Raw genomic sequence first — 21,327 nt, forward strand, 5'->3', positions numbered from 1 at the left:
TTAAATTTTCGCCGACTTAAAAATACATGGTTTTTCGATCATTTCAAGTCTATCGAATACACAGTGGTATTTCCATATTCGAAATTAGGTAAATAATAGGTGAATCTCTGGAAAATTATGTAGACAACATTTATCTAGATTGTACGTGTATTTTACTTTGCTACTTCTTAGATATAGAAGTATGTGACGATGTTGAATGGATTCCTACAGGCCAGCCGTTACTTCTTACACCTATTACTAAATTCACAAGATCAGTATATTTAATAAATCCAAAAATACAGAGTACTTCGACAGTTTTATTAATTTTCATAACATATATTCTAAATAGAATGTGTTTACTAATTTATAGTTACTTTGCATGTGCAAGGTGTTCTTACAAGTTTCCAATGGCAAATGGAAGGAGCATTATACGAGGTCATCCAATACGTTATAATAATTATTCATGTACATTTATACAATTTGCTTATGGATTTTATTGGTTTTTATTCACTTTGTAACTAAAAATGTAATTAGTAACTGTTGTTCTTCCGAGGGGCACCGTTCCAGAGATTTGCCATTATTGATTACGTGTTATGCTGTTCTGACCAAATATTATCGAGCAACTGAAAATTATTTTTCTTTTGATTAAACTACCTGTTTCTGTGATACACAAAGCTTATTCAATACTTTTCAAATTACCCTTATATCATACATATGATGACTTCTAAATATGATTGAATGTTTTGATTCCAGAAAGCAGAGGACTAGCAGCAGTAAAGCAGAAATTAAATTTCGAGAACTTAGGCTATAGTGATGTGATGGGGACATATGTTAGTCCAGTTATTTATTTTATAGCGTAAGTTAAGTTAATTTAAAAACTGTTTCGTTAGTTTTTAGATTGAAATTCTTTTGTTTAAGTTTTATTTATATTTGTTTATAAATCAATACACGGTTAAACAAGAATAATCATACCAGTAATTAAACACTAGAGAGCGTACTGCAGTCATGTTGTCACTGAAATGGATTAGTTTAAAGTTTCAATGGTATGAACTAATTTAATTGATTTTATTATTTATTATAAATATAATTAATTTATTCTATTTTTAGCCTTTATAGATGATATGTTTAAACAGTTATATTAACTCGTGTTCTTTTTAATATTTGTATGGTCAACTGTTACTTTTTGTTTGAAATAAACTGTAATAAGCATTTATTAATGTTGAATTTTCACTATTTCACACATTGTTGTGAGTGCGCGCGTATGCGCGTTCGTTTGAGCGGAGTTAAGCTTTCTATACAAGCTTAGATCAATTCTTTTGTAATTTTCTTTAGTAATTCAAGTAATGAAAAATTTCCGCTTGGAATCGTTTTTACGTCATTCAATTCCTAGCCTTTTTAGTTTTAATTTCCAAAATCACAAAAAATACAATACAAGTAATTAGACAAGAAATAAACGGGAAATTGAAATATAACTTAATTGTTGCTGTAAAAAGTTACACATATAATATTTATATTATAGATAAATTGTTATAAATCAATAACATATTTATATAAATATGCTAATATTAATAACATAGGTTCTGGCTATATAACATGAAAGATGTTAGTAATGTATTAGTGATAATCAATCATATGTCCCGCAACTCTTTGGACAAAGGTATCAAGTCAAGACAAAAACGCAGTTCACCATATAAACATGTGTGTCTTTGGAGCTTAGTTTCCCATCTCTCTAGGCATAAGATATTCTGGAGCTGTCGTTTATTGATTTTTGTATTGTTAGCTATTCGCTTAGAACCTCAAATGTGGGCCATTTTTTGTCACAGTGAATCTGCTCTGTCAGTTATTTGTGATTTGATTACAAATAATTTTGTATGTGTATTTATTATAAAATCCACAAAAAAAACTTTAAATTCTTTGATAAAATTACAGGTTTTCAATATATTCGGAGTTTAACAGTTTCAATGGCTTCATTTGGAAATTATTTAAGATAATATATTATATTTTGTAGTTAATGACCTCGTTACCATAGACATATAACCCAAAATTCGGTAGGATTTAATGCATTAACTCATAAGATTATATAAATACAGGTGGGAAACTAAGCACTGGAGAGCCATGTTAATATGGTGAAATGTGTTTTATTTGTCTTGGTTTGAGAAATAGTGTGATACACCCTTGTCCAGAGAATTAAGGGACAACCTATATTGGACAATGTCATTAGACTGATATTATTTACTTGTTAGACAATACAGATACATTTTAAACAAAATGACCAAGAAACCTGAGATATTTTGGCAAACGATACATAAATAATATAAAACTTTAATACTATGTTTTTGTTTTCAGTATGTTTTATACAGAGTTTAATAAAAGATAATTCCTGAACGATTACAGATAAAGAAATAAAACTTGAACCTAAGAAATTGTTTTTAAGGTAGTTAGTGACTCTTGACACCCAATGGAGGATGGTCTACAAAGGAGTAAAACAAAAAAGTTTAACGTAAGTATAGCTAACTCTAGTTGTACATCGTTTAAAAGTGTAATGTAAGATGTAAATCGAGTAAAGTTCATAGCCAAACCTACAAATAAGAACTTTCTACTATAATAACTGGTACCGATCTCTACTATAAACAACCCCTTTATAATGATCATAATGATATAATGGAGTCAAGACAAGAATATTAAACCATTTGAAACAGGATCTATATTGTAAATGTTTCAAACTGCAAACCAGCGTAATTTTTTTGAGTGAACATTTTGAGGTCGGATTTACGGCATTGTACTAACAAAGGCCTTTTATTTGATGTACTACTCGACCTATGCTCTCATTTAAGATTTTCTTCTGGTTTCTTGTGAACCACCCCCGGACATGACAAAATTGGTAGTTACTTCAAAAAGTAGATTAATATGTGCAATAAATATGTACCAAATTTTATTGCTTTACCTGTAATCGTTCGGGAATTATCAAGCCCATGGGGGACATTTTTTCACCCTGTATATACAACTGTATTGATTGAATTGTTGCAGTTAAAAGAACAAATGCATATAGAATACGAATTATAATGTTGTTATTGTTGCGTTCAGAAGATCATTTAATATATGAAGTTTACTGTTTTTAAGCAAACATCTAAAACTGAAACCAACAAGTTTTGAAACATAAGTGGAACATTATCTATGTTTCATTGAAATATTTTTGATACGTATTGGACACTTTGGGTGCTATGGTCTGGAACTAGTGGACCTAGCAGGTCGTCAACATCTTTCTGGAGTTTCCTGTTGGATTGGGGGGGGGGGGGGTAATGAGTTACCGTAATTGATCATTATCTTAGTTTATCTAAACGGTATGACTTACTTGATAATTATTGTGTTGGATCAAAAAATGGTACATTCAATAGGTGGCATGCGTTTTACCATAGTGTAGAAGATTTTTTTTCTGAAAATGTGTATTTTTCTGACTGTTTTATATTTTGTATTTTGACATTTGTATTGATTGTTTATTTATTATTATTGTTATTTAATCTTCTATCATCATTGTTATAGTGGGATTATTCAGTTTTCATAATATCCTTGTTTTTAAATGAATACCAAACATGTTCTCAAAACATCGGTCCTGTTCATTTTAAATGCTCATATAACACAATGATGTCAAATCACAACAATTGAATAGTGCAATAAAATTTATTTCAATCCAACCTCGACTGCAACACTAAACATTTGAAAACTAAACTAAATTATGTTTTCATCGGGACGATAAGAAACTCTACAGTTTATAGTTCAATCTGTCTGAGCCACTGTAAATGCACAAGAGCAATGAACAACACATTTTTAATCACTATTTTCACGGCCTGCTCTCTCCGTATTCGACTGTGAACCGTTCAGCGACTCTGAAGAACTTCTTTTTGTTCTGGACATATTCCGCAGCTAAGTCTGGACGCAAGGGATGGTCGGGCTGGGGACTGTGTATCATTGCCACAAGGCTTTCTATAACCTATCAACGATACAACAACTTAAACATCGATAGTTTTTAGTAACAATGTATATAATGTAGCCTACAATGTAACTAAAGTTAATTTTTGTCCATGTTGCTATTTACAAGCTAGGGGTACATGCAAGTGTACTATGCAACAAAATTTCAAGTATACAGATGAAATAGTTCTGGAGATATCTTGCTAAATTCACATTTTTGTTCATCAAATATTGTATGTGTTGGGATAGTTAGGCTAATTGTATGAAATTTTCAAATTTTAAAATCTCTTATGAGTGTACTGAGTTTGTTTAAATATGTTTTTATTCTCCTACTTTCTCCTTGCAAGGAAGGCTAGCCACAAGACTTATGTAAAAGTATTCGCTACAGACAAATCCCAGGAAGTGGTACTACCATGATACTCAGTATCCCACATATAGAGATGGAGCTTAATGCACAATCTCAAGTCTACAGGTAAGTTTGTTTTAGAAGTATCGTGCGGACAGTCAGAAGTGAAATGTTTCCTGACCCTTGAGTAATAGGCTTCGCTAACGCTCAGACAAATCCCAGGAAGTGGTACTACCATGATACTCAGTATCCCACATATAGAGATGGAGCTTAATGCACAATCTCAAGTCTACAGGTAAGTTTGTTTTAGAAGTATCGTGCGGACAGAGAGAAGTGAAATGTTTCCAGACCCTTGAGTAATAGGCTTCGCTAACGCTCAGACAAATCCCAGGAAGTGGTACTACCATGATACTCAGTATCCCACATATAGAGATGGAGCTTAATGCACAATCTCAAGTCTACAGGTAAGTTTGTTTTAGAAGTATCGTGCTGACAGTCAGAAGTGAAATGTTTCCAGACCCTTGAGTAATAGGCTTCGCTAACGCTCAGACAAATCCCAGGAAGTGGTACTACCATGATACTCAGTATCCCACATATAGAGATGGAGCTTAATGCACAATCTCAAGTCTACAGGTAAGTTTGTTTTAGAAGTATCGTGCGGACAGTCAGAAGTGAAATGTTTCCAGACCCTTGAGTAATAGGCTTCGCTAACGCTCAGACAAATCCCAGGAAGTGGTACTACCATGATACTCAGTATCCCACATATAGAGATGGAGCTTAATGCACAATCTCAAGTCTACAGGTAAGTTTGTTTTAGAAGTATCGTGCGGACAGTCAGAAGTGAAATGTTTCCAGACCCTTGAGTAATAGGCTTCGCTAACGCTCAGACAAATCCCAGGAAGTGGTACTACCATGATACTCAGTATCCCACATATAGAGATGGAGCTTAATGCACAATCTCAAGTCTACAGGTAAGTTTGTTTTAGAAGTATCGTGCGGACAGTCAGAAGTGAAATGTTTCCAGACCCTTGAGTAATAGGCTTCGCTAACGCTCAGACAAATCCCAGGAAGTGGTACTACCATGATACTCAGTATCCCACATATAGAGATGGAGCTTAATGCACAATCTCAAGTCTACAGGTAAGTTTGTTTTAGAAGTATCGTGCGGACAGACAGAAGTGAAATGTTTCCAGACCCTTGAGTAATAGGCTTCGCTAACGCTCAGACAAATCCCAGGAAGTGGTACTACCATGATACTCAGTATCCCACATATAGAGATGGAGCTTAATGCACAATCTCAAGTCTACAGGTAAGTTTGTTTTAGAAGTATCGTGCGGACAGACAGAAGTGAAATGTTTCCAGACCCTTGAGTAATAGGCTTCGCTAACGCTCAGACAAATCCCAGGAAGTGGTACTACCATGATACTCAGTATCCCACATATAGAGATGGAGCTTAATGCACAATCTCAAGTCTACAGGTAAGTTTGTTTTAGAAGTATCGTGCGGACAGTCAGAAGTGAAATGTTTCCAGACCCTTGAGTAATAGGCTTCGCTAACGCTCAGACAAATCCCAGGAAGTGGTACTATAATGATACTCAGTATCCCACATATAGAGATGGAGCTTAATGCACAATCTCAAGTCTACAGGTAAGTTTGTTTTAGAAGTATCGTGCGGACAGAGAGAAGTGAAATGTTTCCAGACCCTTGAGTAATAGGCTTCGCTAACGCTCAGACAAATCCCAGGAAGTGGTACTACCATGATACTCAGTATCCCACATATAGAGATGGAGCTTAATGCACAATCTCAAGTCTACAGGTAAGTTTGTTTTAGAAGTATCGTGCGGACAGTCAGAAGTGAAATGTTTCCAGACCCTTGAGTAATAGGCTTCGCTAACGCTCAGACAAATCCCAGGAAGTGGTACTACCATGATACTCAGTATCCCACATATAGAGATGGAGCTTAATGCACAATCTCAAGTCTACAGGTAAGTTTGTTTTAGAAGTATCGTGCGGACAGAGAGAAGTGAAATGTTTCCAGACCCTTGAGTAATAGGCTTCGCTAACGCTCAGACAAATCCCAGGAAGTGGTACTACCATGATACTCAGTATCCCACATATAGAGATGGAGCTTAATGCACAATCTCAAGTCTACAGGTAAGTTTGTTTTAGAAGTATCGTGCGGACAGTCAGAAGTGAAATGTTTCCAGACCCTTGAGTAATAGGCTTCGCTAACGCTCAGACAAATCCCAGGAAGTGGTACTATAATGATACTCAGTATCCCACATATAGAGATGGAGCTTAATGCACAATCTCAAGTCTACAGGTAAGTTTGTTTTAGAAGTATCGTGCGGACAGAGAGAAGTGAAATGTTTCCAGACCCTTGAGTAATAGGCTTCGCTAACGCTCAGACAAATCCCAGGAAGTGGTACTACCATGATACTCAGTATCCCACATATAGAGATGGAGCTTAATGCACAATCTCAAGTCTACAGGTAAGTTTGTTTTAGAAGTATCGTGCGGACAGTCAGAAGTGAAATGTTTCCTGACCCTTGAGTAATAGGCTTCGCTAACGCTCAGACAAATCCCAGGAAGTGGTACTACCCATGATACTCAGTATCCCACATATAGAGATGGAGCTTAATGCACAATCTCAAGTCTACAGGTAAGTTTGTTTTAGAAGTATCGTGCGGACAGAGAGAAGTGAAATGTTTCCAGACCCTTGAGTAATAGGCTTCGCTAACGCTCAGACAAATCCCAGGAAGTGGTACTACCATGATACTCAGTATCCCACATATAGAGATGGAGCTTAATGCACAATCTCAAGTCTACAGGTAAGTTTGTTTTAGAAGTATCGTGCGGACAGAGAGAAGTGAAATGTTTCCAGACCCTTGAGTAATAGGCTTCGCTAACGCTCAGACAAATCCCAGGAAGTGGTACTACCATGATACTCAGTATCCCACATATAGAGATGGAGCTTAATGCACAATCTCAAGTCTACAGGTAAGTTTGTTTTAGAAGTATCGTGCGGACAGAGAGAAGTGAAATGTTTCCAGACCCTTGAGTAATAGGCTTCGCTAACGCTCAGACAAATCCCAGGAAGTGGTACTACCATGATACTCAGTATCCCACATATAGAGATGGAGCTTAATGCACAATCTCAAGTCTACAGGTAAGTTTGTTTTAGAAGTATCGTGCGGACAGAGAGAAGTGAAATGTTTCCAGACCCTTGAGTAATAGGCTTCGCTAACGCTCAGACAAATCCCAGGAAGTGGTACTACCATGATACTCAGTATCCCACATATAGAGATGGAGCTTAATGCACAATCTCAAGTCTACAGGTAAGTTTGTTTTAGAAGTATCGTGCGGACAGTCAGAAGTGAAATGTTTCCAGACCCTTGAGTAATAGGCTTCGCTAACGCTCAGACAAATCCCAGGAAGTGGTACTATAATGATACTCAGTATCCCACATATAGAGATGGAGCTTAATGCACAATCTCAAGTCTACAGGTAAGTTTGTTTTAGAAGTATCGTGCGGACAGTCAGAAGTGAAATGTTTCCAGACCCTTGAGTAATAGGCTTCGCTAACGCTCAGACAAATCCCAGGAAGTGGTACTACCATGATACTCAGTATCCCACATATAGAGATGGAGCTTAATGCACAATCTCAAGTCTACAGGTAAGTTTGTTTTAGAAGTATCGTGCGGACAGTCAGAAGTGAAATGTTTCCAGACCCTTGAGTAATAGGCTTCGCTAACGCTCAGACAAATCCCAGGAAGTGGTACTACCATGATACTCAGTATCCCACATATAGAGATGGAGCTTAATGCACAATCTCAAGTCTACAGGTAAGTTTGTTTTAGAAGTATCGTGCGGACAGACAGAAGTGAAATGTTTCGAGACCCTTGAGTAATAGGCTTCGCTAACGCTCAGACAAATCCCAGGAAGTGATACTACCATGATACTCAGTATCCCACATATAAATGAAATGAAAATGAAATGAAAATTTGTTTATTTAAACAGGCAAAGTTAGGGCCTCATGGCCCTTTCTTACACTTAACCTGTCTGATAAATAAGCAGAACAAATAAACAACATGACAAATATTAACCAAATTAATATTGACACTAATATACCTTACTAAATACATTAAATCAAACATTAATCTAAACACTAAAAAAATTATAAATATGATACTTCTAAATAAAAATAAATAAAAATATAAGTATACAATCATGACACAAAATAATACTACAACTTCCATCTTTAATAATAACCAAAAAACTATAATTAATACCCTAATAACAATAATTTATAAATATATAATTAGAATATTTTTGAAATAAATAATATATATGCGGTTTGCCTTACTCACACTCCTCACACCACAATGCCAGCACCACACCCACAGACCCCTAGGACGGACCCGCCCCGACCAACCGTTCATGGTACAAACGTTTCAGTGCCGCCACACAAACCGCCGATCTCCCTCAATGGAAGTGATTTCTTGGGGGAGGGAGTTCCACAGACGACAACCCATCACTTGAAAAGATCTATCAAATACTACAGTCCCTGTGTTGGGGCATTCTTAAGGTACGAGAACCAGAGCGAGTGCTTCTTACACTATCATGAGATATAAATTGGAAATAGTTTTGAAAAATATTTTGGAAATCCAGATTGTAAAATTGAATGAACTAAATTTAGTATTTTGATTGATCGTTGTTCTTTTAATTTCAAAATATTTCCCTGAATATAGTACGGTGTAATGTGTTGGTCTCGTCTCACATCATAAACGTAACGTAAACAGTAGTTTTCAGTCCTTTGCAGCTTCTCACTAAGTGCTACCGTCATGTCATTCATCACAGAGTTGCAGTAATTGAAGTGTGGAAAGTACTAGTGATTTTGTCAACAGTAGTTTTGATCCGTTCAGGTAGAAATCTTTGTAAGCGTTTTCAGTGAGTGGACAAGATGCGAAGACTTTTTAACATATATCCCTCACCGCTTCCGTCCAAGTCAAATTCGAGTTAAATGTCAAACCAAGATTTTTCACTGTTTCGTTAGTATGGTAGAGTAGTTCCGTCAATAATTAAGGATTCAATAGTGTTCGGGTCCAGAAAGTTCCGTAAACGTGTGTGGCATATAAGTATTGGTTTTGGTTTTTGCATGGTTTAGTGTAAGCCCATGGTTTCCACACCATAAAACAATATTTTTAATGTCGTCATTCATCCTGTTGATGCAGTCATTAATGGAGTTAACGTCGAAGTGCAAAGTAGATTTGTGTAGGTCATCAGCGTACATGTGATACCTGCAGTATTTGAGAACTCTGTGAATGTCATTTACATACAGTACAAAGAGTAGGGGGACCCAGGATAGAACCCTGAGGCACCCCACAAGTAACACACCCCCCCAGTCCGAAGTCACGTCAGCAACCTGACACACTGCCTTCTTTCTGACAGGTATGATCCTCAGCCAAATTAAGAACATGATCAGAAAAACCCTACTACCCTTAATTTAGCTAACAGTAACTTGTGGTTTACGCTGTCGAAAGCTTTAGAAAAATCAAAGAGAGTAAGAATTGTGCCCTGTCTATGGGTCCATGGCAAGTCGTATGTCATCAGTTACCTTTAGCAGTGCAGTTTTCAGTACTGTGGTTTGTGCGAAAACCAGATTGGTAGTCACTTAATATGTTATAGTTAGTCAGATATTCAGTAATTTTGACAGTGCACTATTCTCTCAAGGCCTTTAGATAGTGCAGGTAGTAGAATACTTATCGGCCTGTAATCCGAGCATGACACTGGAGCTGAGATCTTGTTGAGGAGGGGGAGGACAAGGGCAGACTTCCCATTGAAAAGGGAAAACACAGCTTCTTAATGACGTGTTGAAGATTAAAGTAATAATAGGGAGGACAGCAAAGAGGATATTTTTAATGAGGCGTATTGGAATACCGTCAACACCCAACAGCATTGCTGCGCGATACGGCGTATAGCCCTCAACACCGTCACCCTGTATCACTGGCTTAAAAAGTAAACTCAGGATAATTTCGCCTGTGATCAGGTAAGTTATGAAGATAGGTTAAGTAGTCATTCACTTGACCTTGGTTGATAGTTGGACTACAAGAAGTGAAAAAGGTATTTAATTCATTCAATGGGATATGGACCTGATGTGATTCACGTTGCTTTCCCACCCCAAGGCTTTTTAACTTTTCGCCATAAGTCGCTTGACGACTGTTTTCTGTTCTCAAAAAGACTTCGCGTGTATCTCAGTACTGGAATTGCGTAGAAGTTGCTTAACCCTATTCCCTAAGTTCACGGGTAACTGGTCCATAAGTATAAGATCTTGGGAGCGCCTCGCTCTCCTGTACAGACTGTCGCGACGTGCCATCAGACTGAGAATTTCGTTTGTCATCCAGGGGCACTGGACGCCTTTTACTAATACGCTTTGTCACTATAGGTGCATGTTTGTCATAAACACCCATGATGGTTTTATTAAAATCATCCACCATATCATCTACAGATTCAAGGTTTTCAAGGTTTTTTGCCATGAAATCATCAAAATATCAGACATAAACGCAGCCTCATCCATATTTTTAAAGTCTCTGTATTTTATGAATCTAACTTGAGCCTTAGGTATATTTACAAAATAAACACAATAGATTAGGTCATGCTTTGATATGGCAGGGACTGGAAGTTGCCCATGAAGGACGATATGCTGTGGTTCTGAAACAACCATAAGGTCAAGAAGAGTGTCAGATCCGGCAGTGTGGTGTGTCGGTTCCAGTGGCAGTATTGTCAGATTACAAGAATCGAGAATAGAAGTCAGTTGTCTATAGTCATAGTCGTGATTGTTTTTTTTCAGTAAATCAGTATTGAAGTCGCCCATGATCAATATTCGACTATATCCATGCATAAGTTGCAAGAGAGCATTTTTCAAAGTCTGCCAGATGACCAGTCCCTAGGCGGGCGATAACACACTCCCAGTAATAGTAACATTCCGAACCAGACAAGCCAATTTCAATGAAAATGAATTCGGGCCTGGCCGAGTACTCAGATGGAGATAAACGCAAGCTGTTTACATCTCAAGCCTCCCGGACATAAACCGCAACACCTCCACCTGTCTTTCCCAGTCTGTCGATACCACATATAGAGATGGAGCTTAATGCACAATCTCAAGTCTACAGGTAAGTTTGTTTTAGAAGTATCGTGCGGACAGTCAGAAGTGAAATGTTTCCAGACCCTTGAGTAATAGGCTTCGCTAACGCTCAGACAAATCCCAGGAAGTGGTACTACCATGATACTCAGTATCCCACATATAGAGATGGAGCTTAATGCACAATCTCAAGTCTACAGGTAAGTTTGTTTTAGAAGTATCGTGCGGACAGTCAGAAGTGAAATGTTTCCAGACCCTTGAGTAATAGGCTTCGCTAACGCTCAGACAAATCCCAGGAAGTGGTACTACCATGATACTCAGTATCCCACATATAGAGATGGAGCTTAATGCACAATCTCAAGTCTACAGGTAAGTTTGTTTTAGAAGTATCGTGCGGACAGAGAGAAGTGAAATGTTTCCAGACCCTTGAGTAATAGGCTTCGCTAACGCTCAGACAAATCCCAGGAAGTGGTACTACCATGATACTCAGTATCCCACATATAGAGATGGAGCTTAATGCACAATCTCAAGTCTACAGGTAAGTTTGTTTTAGAAGTATCGTGCGGACAGTCAGAAGTGAAATGTTTCCAGACCCTTGAGTAATAGGCTTCGCTAACGCTCAGACAAATCCCAGGAAGTGGTACTACCATGATACTCAGTATCCCACATATAGAGATGGAGCTTAATGCACAATCTCAAGTCTACAGGTAAGTTTGTTTTAGAAGTATCGTGCGGACAGTCAGAAGTGAAATGTTTCCAGACCCTTGAGTAATAGGCTTCGCTAACGCTCAGACAAATCCCAGGAAGTGGTACTACCATGATACTCAGTATCCCACATATAGAGATGGAGCTTAATGCACAATCTCAAGTCTACAGGTAAGTTTGTTTTAGAAGTATCGTGCGGACAGAGAGAAGTGAAATGTTTCCAGACCCTTGAGTAATAGGCTTCGCTAACGCTCAGACAAATCCCAGGAAGTGGTACTACCATGATACTCAGTATCCCACATATAGAGATGGAGCTTAATGCACAATCTCAAGTCTACAGGTAAGTTTGTTTTAGAAGTATCGTGCGGACAGAGAGAAGTGAAATGTTTCCAGACCCTTGAGTAATAGGCTTCGCTAACGCTCAGACAAATCCCAGGAAGTGGTACTACCATGATACTCAGTATCCCACATATAGAGATGGAGCTTAATGCACAATCTCAAGTCTACAGGTAAGTTTGTTTTAGAAGTATCGTGCGGACAGAGAGAAGTGAAATGTTTCCAGACCCTTGAGTAATAGGCTTCGCTAACGCTCAGACAAATCCCAGGAAGTGGTACTACCATGATACTCAGTATCCCACATATAGAGATGGAGCTTAATGCACAATCTCAAGTCTACAGGTAAGTTTGTTTTAGAAGTATCGTGCGGACAGTCAGAAGTGAAATGTTTCCAGACCCTTGAGTAATAGGCTTCGCTAACGCTCAGACAAATCCCAGGAAGTGGTACTACCATGATACTCAGTATCCCACATATAGAGATGGAGCTTAATGCACAATCTCAAGTCTACAGGTAAGTTTGTTTTAGAAGTATCGTGCGGACAGTCAGAAGTGCAATGTTTCCAGACCCTTGAGTAATAGGCTTCGCTAACGCTCAGACAAATCCCAGGAAGTGGTACTATAATGATACTCAGTATCCCACATATAGAGATGGAGCTTAATGCACAATCTCAAGTCTACAGGTAAGTTTGTTTTAGAAGTATCGTGCGGACAGTCAGAAGTGCAATGTTTCCTGACCCTTGAGTAATAGGCTTCGCTAACGCTCAGACAAATCCCAGGAAGTGGTACTACCATGATACTCAGTATCCCACATATAGAGATGGAGCTTAATGCACAATCTCAAGTCTACAGGTAAGTTTGTTTTAGAAGTATCGTGCGGACAGTCAGAAGTGCAATGTTTCCAGACCATTGAGTAATAGGCTTCGCTAACGCTCAGACAAATCCCAGGAAGTGGTACTACCATGATACTCAGTATCCCACATATAGAGATGGAGCTTAATGCACAATCTCAAGTCTACAGGTAAGTTTGTTTTAGAAGTATCGTGCGGACAGAGAGAAGTGAAATGTTTCCAGACCATTGAGTAATAGGCTTCGCTAACGCTCAGACAAATCCCAGGAAGTGGTACTACCATGATACTCAGTATCCCACATATAGACATGGAGCTTAATGCACAATCTCAAGTCTACAGTTAAGTTTGTTTTAGAAGTATCGTGCGGACAGAGAGAAGTGAAATGTTTCCTGACCCTTGAGTAATAAGCTTCGCTAACGCTCAGACAAATCCCAGGAAGTGGTACTACCATGATACTCAGTATCCCACATATAGAGATGGATCTTAATGCACAATCTCAAGTCTACAGGTAAGTTTGTTTTAGAAGTATCGTGCTGACAGACAGAAGTGAAATGTTTCCAAACCCTTGAGTAATAGGCTTCGGTAATGCTCAGCCATCAATTACATTTTAATTTTTAATTGTTTGTAGATACTATTAGACTTTATCTCAGCATACATAATTCATTTCTTATTTTGTTTCGGAGAAAAAGTTATAATTTAAACAATTGTTGGTAGGTCTCAAAATAATTTTGTAGGCAAAGCTACTTTTTCCAATTTCTACTACAGTGAAGGTTCGTTTACATTTTTCACTAATTGACTAGAAATACCTCTAGGAGCTAATACTAAATAGATTTTTAAAATAAGCACAATACTGAAATCGGTAGGTGTATTTAACGTTAGAGGCTAATTTATTGAAATGGATACGGCTAATGAGTATTTCTGAACTATTTGCCTCACTCACCATTCTTTCGAAAGAAATCACAATTTTTCATTGTAATTTTACTAAAATTTCATAATAACAGATCTTTTCTAGTAGAACATAGGTAATTTTTATCTGATTAAAAAAAATTAACTGAAATTTGGTATAGTTTTCCTAGATGGCCTACAGTGACACATGGCCAATGGCACAGCGGTCTAAGACGTTGGACTTTGAGTCTGAGTCAGAGATATCGCAGATTCGAATCCTCTGTGTGACCTTTGCACTCTTTACTAGTACTATCCACCTTGTACTGTATAGACTCTCCCCCTTATTCTGTTTGATAAGATCCTCGCACAGACCAGTGGACCATGAGGACGGGCAGAATAAGGCTTAAAAGGAAATCGGCTTCTCCTTAAAAAAAAAGTAATAATAATAATAAATATGGCTATCAACAATTTTATGGCACGTCACAGCATTTTAAATTGTGTTGTTCTACAGTGAAATATCAAGTAGTCGCTCTCGTTGTTGTTATGGAATATTTAACTCTATTCAAGTTCCAGTGTATACCTGTTCCAGTCTCGTTGCTGGCTTCCAGTTCTCCGGCTGTAGAAGGGGTAGGCAGATCTGACCATCCTCGCTGACGTTAGGGTGGTAAATCTTGGTGCGGAAGATGACCTTGGGCGGCTTGAAAGGGTACTCAGGAGCAAAGGTTATCTCGACCAGGAAGGCGCCCTTGTCGTAGGGCTTCTCCTGAGGTACTATGAGTCCTTGCCAGACCAAGAAGTTGGACTGGTTTTACTTGGATGTTGGTGAATGAAAAATAGGGCAATTGCAGTTTCCGGATATCCTCCAGTTCTGTTATCAGCCGCCGAGAGAAAGCCATGAGGCAGAAAGTCCAATGCTCACGCACAGTGTATTCAAAAATCAACAAGAATTTCGGACGGCAAAGAAGCTTTACATAGAAATAATAACAATACTGTATTGGCGGCAGGTGAATGTTTTGTTTACATTTGTTTATTTCACCCAGTTGTTCCAAGGAGAATTAAATCCTTTTATTCTGTTAAAAATAAACCATTTGTAGACGTACATAGAGGAAAAATAGAATATAAAGTCCATTTTAAAAGTCTTTGCTACAGACGCACTCTTGCGTCGTAGTACTAAAAGTAACAACTCCGCTTGTTTTGTAAAGTTACTGCAATTAGTGAATTATCTCAGAATGTGATTAGTTTATTGTCGTACAGATAAACACAATCGTAGGTTAGTTAAATAATAGAAAAGCATATGTAATATGGAACATAAACACGTGGTTTTCTTCTAAATATCCCGAATATTAATGAATGGTGCACATATCATGAACCTCAGTTCAAAAATAACAACTATAAATATCGTAAATTTGATAATAATTTATCGTAGTACATTATTTATTGTTGTCGATATTTCGAAATTAAAAGCTTCAGTACCAGACTTGCAGTTAATAATAAGCGAGGTATCCTGACTAACTACTTCTTTGTAGTAACCAACTAATGGTCGTAGTCGAATAAATCTCTCAGAATGTCGTATCTATTTACACAAGGTATATAGTCAGTACTAGTTATATGTAAAGTACAGTGTGAATATTATTGAAGCCATTTTAAGCTCAATGTGTTATATATCCACGGGAAAATAAAAAATGATATTACATGACTTTAGATTAGCTTGTCCACTTTGCGGAACGAGAGAAGTAGCCAACGTTATCAGTCACTAAAACCAGACCAATAGTTGGGTGGCCCGGAACCCACATTGAACCCTACACTCGTTGTGCATAGGCTTACCCGGACAGCGTTATGACTAATATTAACATTAAGGGTTTCCCCCCATTTTTGTCATTTAATATTTAAACTAATTAAATTTATAACACCGACTTATAAACTTAACAATAATTTAATTTGATATATATATATATATATATATATATATATATAATTTTATATTAAAATAACAAAACTATAGTATATAACTTCTATTTAAAAATTTCACAGTTCAAATTTGCAGACAGTCATTTTGTGGGCAATAAATATTTTTGAATTATGAAAAATCGATCAGAATTCTTTTTTTACTTGTATTATCACTTCAGTATTAAACATTTACACAATTAATTTTGTTGATGAACTCCGTATTGTTATAAAAACTTGTGTATATTTAACGAGACTTTATCTGTACCAAGCTGTAGATTAGTGGTGACTGTAAAGATACCTTAAATAGATTAAATCAGTATCAATGGTGAGTATTGTGAAGGCAGCTGAACGAGATCTGTTTATGATAGTTATTTATTTGCCTAGAATCTACTTTTGCTGACTCCGATAAACGTAATTATTATTTCGTAGTGGGCACTAAAAATACTGGCATATAGAAATTATTCCTTTTTGCCAGAACTCGTTGCCCATATACCGGACCTCAATTCCCACACATACGCACACATCTACATATTCATACTTAATATCTGTTATAAAGCGATCCTCAGCCCATTTTATTGTAGAGAATCTTAGACTGAGGGTCTAAATCTACCTGTTCGTATACTTATCATGTATTAAAAAGCGATCCTCAGCCCAATCTATTATCGAGACTCTCAAACTGAGAGTCTAAATCTACCTGTTCATACTGAACATCTATTGAAAAGCAATCCTCCACACAATGTATGTATTCTAGACTCTCGAGCTGAGGGTCTAAATTTACCTGTCCGTATCCTGAAAATGTATGAAGAAAGCGATCCTCAGTCCAATAGAAAACAGTCAAGTCATTACCATGTTGTTGACTAACTTTGGCATATATATATATATATATATATATATATATATATATATATATTAAATTGTATAAATGGCAATTGCCTTATTTAATTTCAATAAACATTGAATCGCAAAAAGTACTTGCTCCGCCGGGAGTCGATCCCGGATCTCTCACTTGCCGGGTGAATGTGCTACCATTACACCACAGAGCGCTTACTTTTTCCGATTCAATTATTTTGTATTTGGCCGTATCTGTCATATATGCGTTTAAATAAGCAAACTAACATATGATCGGAAGACCAAATACCTGTCAAACTACTTTTATTTACATTAAATTGTATAAATTGAGAGATCCGGGTTCGACTCCCGGCGGAGCAAGTACTTTTTGCGATTCAATGTTTATTGAAATTATATATATATATATGTATATATATATATATATATATATATATATATATATATATATATATATATATATATAACTGAAAATTCTGCTTTTGGGTTGCACAGTATAAACATTTTGTATGGCCGTTATTTTGCAGCCTGATGAGATATTTTTCTGAAACTTTAAAACTTGTAGTTTTGCATTATAGTTATTTGGTATCAAACGTTAAATTATTTGAAACTAAAATATTTTACTTGTACAAAACATGAAGTCGTTATTTGTCATATACGCCGTTACTATAACAAAACATAGACACTCACTTTGATTGGTTTTTCGTTTTTTATCAATATGCACCTTTGCACACTTACCGCAGAGAGTAGTGGTAGCGTAATATTAGCTACGTTTTTCCAAACGCCATAGCTAAAAATAAATAATTATGACACACATAATGAAATAGCCGGGTCTATAATAGGCGTGCAGTGACAGGTATTAACGGATATGTTACCTGTTTATCTCAATTGTGCTACGTGAGACATGAGATGTCTCATCATGACTGCGCTGTTTGAGGCAATGGCTCATTTTTAAAAGTAAAAATTTCAAAATTCAAACAAATTATGTACGATAACATTGTTATTTTTAATGAAGAAATCTTTCTGCTTATATAAATATAATTTTATGGTTATGCAATTTATAAATCACTTTTCAAAATTAAAATCGGTTGAAAACTACGGGGGAAATAAAACAAATAATCTTTCATTGTAGTGATGCACCTTGGCGCCTCAATTTGTAACTAATCCTGGCACGTTTATCCTTAAATTACAATTTTCAATATTTTAATATATCTTTTTTGGACCCCCGGAATTGTGGTCCCTTGTAGATATTATCTGGAGAAATATTTCTAGTTCGAGGTCTGCAGTGTGAGCCGATTTAATATAGCCAAACATAGTCTTAGTTTAAGGATTGAGAGTTGTGTTTAAAGCATGTATTTTTAAATTATTATTCTTACCGTATTTTGACGGTAATTCTTCACCTGTAGCCTATAGACAATAATCAGTTCCATTTAAAGGGTGTATTATTTGGTGGATATTTTAGGGGATCGTTCTATGGTTATAGTGAACTATTATTAACTCCAGTTATATTTTTATAAGTTTTTTGTTCTATCTGTATATGTTTGTTTTTAATAAAACCATTTCTTTAAAACCATTATACATACAATAAACAAATTTTGCATGGATATTAACATTAGAAAACTCTGTTTAAAATGTATCAAGATTTTACATCTATCCATTTCACTTATAATAACCAAAAACTCAAGTATCTTACAGCTATTACACAAAAAATTATTTCTATTAAATGTTATTACAACTAAAACCAAATATCGAGTAAATAAATGGAAATATTGCACTTTAGTGAAGGTGGCGCTCGCCCCATAGTTTGTTGTTCTTAGCACAACAATTCAAATTATTTAGGTAACAAAAAATTTATAAATTAGCTAATTATATTGCCAGTATTGATATTTTAAAAGAAATAGTGGTGCTTTTCAAACCCACTTGAGCGTATTTATGTCCATACAGATATTTTGAATTTGATACGGGTTAATATTAAACCACACCATTTTGGTGACTGATGGACAAATTTTGCACTAGTAGGAGATTCCATGATACAAAGGTGCTGATTATGCAATCAGGTTGAAATGCAACACTTCGAACACGTAAACTGAACTACAAATCTACATTGTAAGTGTACGAAATCAATTTATTTTTAGTTCACTGTCAGGCTTAATTCTTAACCTCTTGTTAATTTCCTGTAGCCACCTTTTAAAAATATTCCGTTTAAAATAATTCTTAGCAATAGATTTAGATCATAAATAGTATTAACACAAATACATTACACGGTATTTAATAATAACTGATGACGTATTCAGGTATTTTGTATGGCAATAAATGAGCTCAAATGGGTTTTACATACGCATTTATTTATTTTGTAAACATTGTAGACAAAGGTTTCGCATTCAAGTTCGTTGCATTATATTTTTTCTATACACAATAAATAGGTTAAGACTTTAGTTGAAGAAAAAAGGTTCTTGCACTTTTTCATGTATTTTTTATACCTATTTATTTTAAATGGTGGCTCACGCGGACTCGAACGATATCAAGAGGTACGTACTACATCTCTGATTTAAAATTGGTTGAAAATACTGACTAAGTTTGTATTTATCTCACTCGATCTGATAGGGTCTTAGGTTAAACATAGATTTGGAGGCTTAAAATTAATAAAACAATTATTTAAGGACCAGGACAGTTGGTGTTCAACCCACTAAAATGTTGCATTATTATCATCTGGACATGAAACCTACAATAAAAATCTATAAAGACGTGTTCTTCTATAGATCCTGTAGTTCGTGTTCTTCTACAGTTGGTGTAGACCAACTCAAAGCATTACAGAGTATATATATATATATATATATATATATATATATATATATATATATATATATATATATATACAGTATATGTGTGTAAGCTGTTCGCGGTTAGTTAGTACGAGCTACCTTAGAAAGCGCAATAAAACGAAATAAATTAAAAGACAGTAACCTATAACCAGTTTCAATGCATATCTACCTGTTAATACATGGATTCAAGGACACTTTCACATCAGTAAGCAGTAAAATGTTGGAAGAATTAATTTATACATAGGTAAGGATGGCAGTAGGCACTCAGTAATACCATGTATTAAGTATAAATAGTAATATTAAAGGCGATTCCTCGATTTATAAATAAGTACTTATAGAATTAAAACTTAAATCGAAGATTGGTTATTCGCATTACCGTTATTCGCATCCCGCATACACGAGTATTAAAACCCCATTACGTCTTTTTCAGATTGTAAAAGTTATGAAATGCAAATTACAGAGGCTGTCTTTATTAAGAACTTTCCTTTCTGTAGGAATGTTCTATTTTACAGTCTTTAAAACAAATCTTAAGACTGCAACTTAAACTAACCTCTTAGATACGTTATCAACTGCCCTATATTCTTAACCTCAATTTCAAAAATTACATAATTTACTTTTCTATTTTCATCCTGCATTCGAGCCGCCTGGAAACGGATCTCATACCAAAATATTGCAAAAGCTGATGGTGTACTAAAATAGAAAGAAGAACTTAACCGGAAACTCACCTGCATATCCGGTTAGCAAGAAACACAAACAAAACGAAATCCCGAACAGCTGTAACACGTCACCCGCCATGACACATGAAACTGAACAGATGATCGGGAGAGAAAGTGGCTGTGGTGCGCTCCTAGCGGCGGGTCCCCCAACTACGAGGTGAAAGTCGTAGACGCTCCTTACTCAAGGACAGAACGTATTTAATGTGGATTGTGGAATTGTCTTGATTCACGGTCTCAATTTAACCGCAATACACTTTTCCAGTTGTCTTAAAGAATGTTTATCGTTATTGGCAACAGTCAACAGATTCGTCTTGTTAAAAAATTTACAATCACATTACATAGTCATTTGACCACCAGGCATACACGAAAATAATGAACAATCATCTAAGTAATATGCTATTTATTACAAGGCAGGTGTATACGCCACAGCTATTGTATGCAGAATGGTAAGTGAGTAGCTTATTTCATTCTTGAGATATCCTGCGTACATATAAACAGACAGACACTCATGCAGAAAAGTGTTTACAATGCCCCTCAGCAAGCAAAGGAGAAATTGTATCAGAAGAGGCTTCAATGACGCTCAACCAAATTTCATAGATGGACTTGCACATAATATAATTTAAGGTCTACAAGTAAAATCGTGCCTGAGATATCATGCAATGATATATTCACATTTTTCATAAGTTAGGTTTCACAGTTATATTTATGTAATACAGATATATCTACACATCAGTATAATACACAACATAATAATGGTGTGGTAGTTAGGCAACATGAGTTACTATGTCAC

General features: G+C 36.1%; 1 protein-coding gene and 1 pseudogene across 1 annotated transcript in view; both read right to left on the reverse strand.

The window, feature by feature from the left end:
* Positions 1-20,622, reverse strand: part of LOC124366471 (dual oxidase) — a 264,644-nt gene extending 244,022 nt beyond the window's left edge. The window contains exon 1 of the mRNA XM_046823052.1: positions 20,547-20,622. Coding sequence (XP_046679008.1) covers positions 20,547-20,616 — 70 coding nt within the window. The 5' untranslated portion in view covers positions 20,617-20,622. The remainder of the gene's footprint in view (positions 1-20,546) is intronic.
* On the reverse strand, positions 3,644-15,237 carry LOC124366472 (annotated as a pseudogene).
* Positions 20,623-21,327: the final 705 nt, after the last annotated feature.

Source organism: Homalodisca vitripennis, chromosome 7 (assembly GCF_021130785.1).
Source record: "Homalodisca vitripennis isolate AUS2020 chromosome 7, UT_GWSS_2.1, whole genome shotgun sequence".
Classification (NCBI taxonomy): domain Eukaryota; kingdom Metazoa; phylum Arthropoda; class Insecta; order Hemiptera; family Cicadellidae; genus Homalodisca; species Homalodisca vitripennis.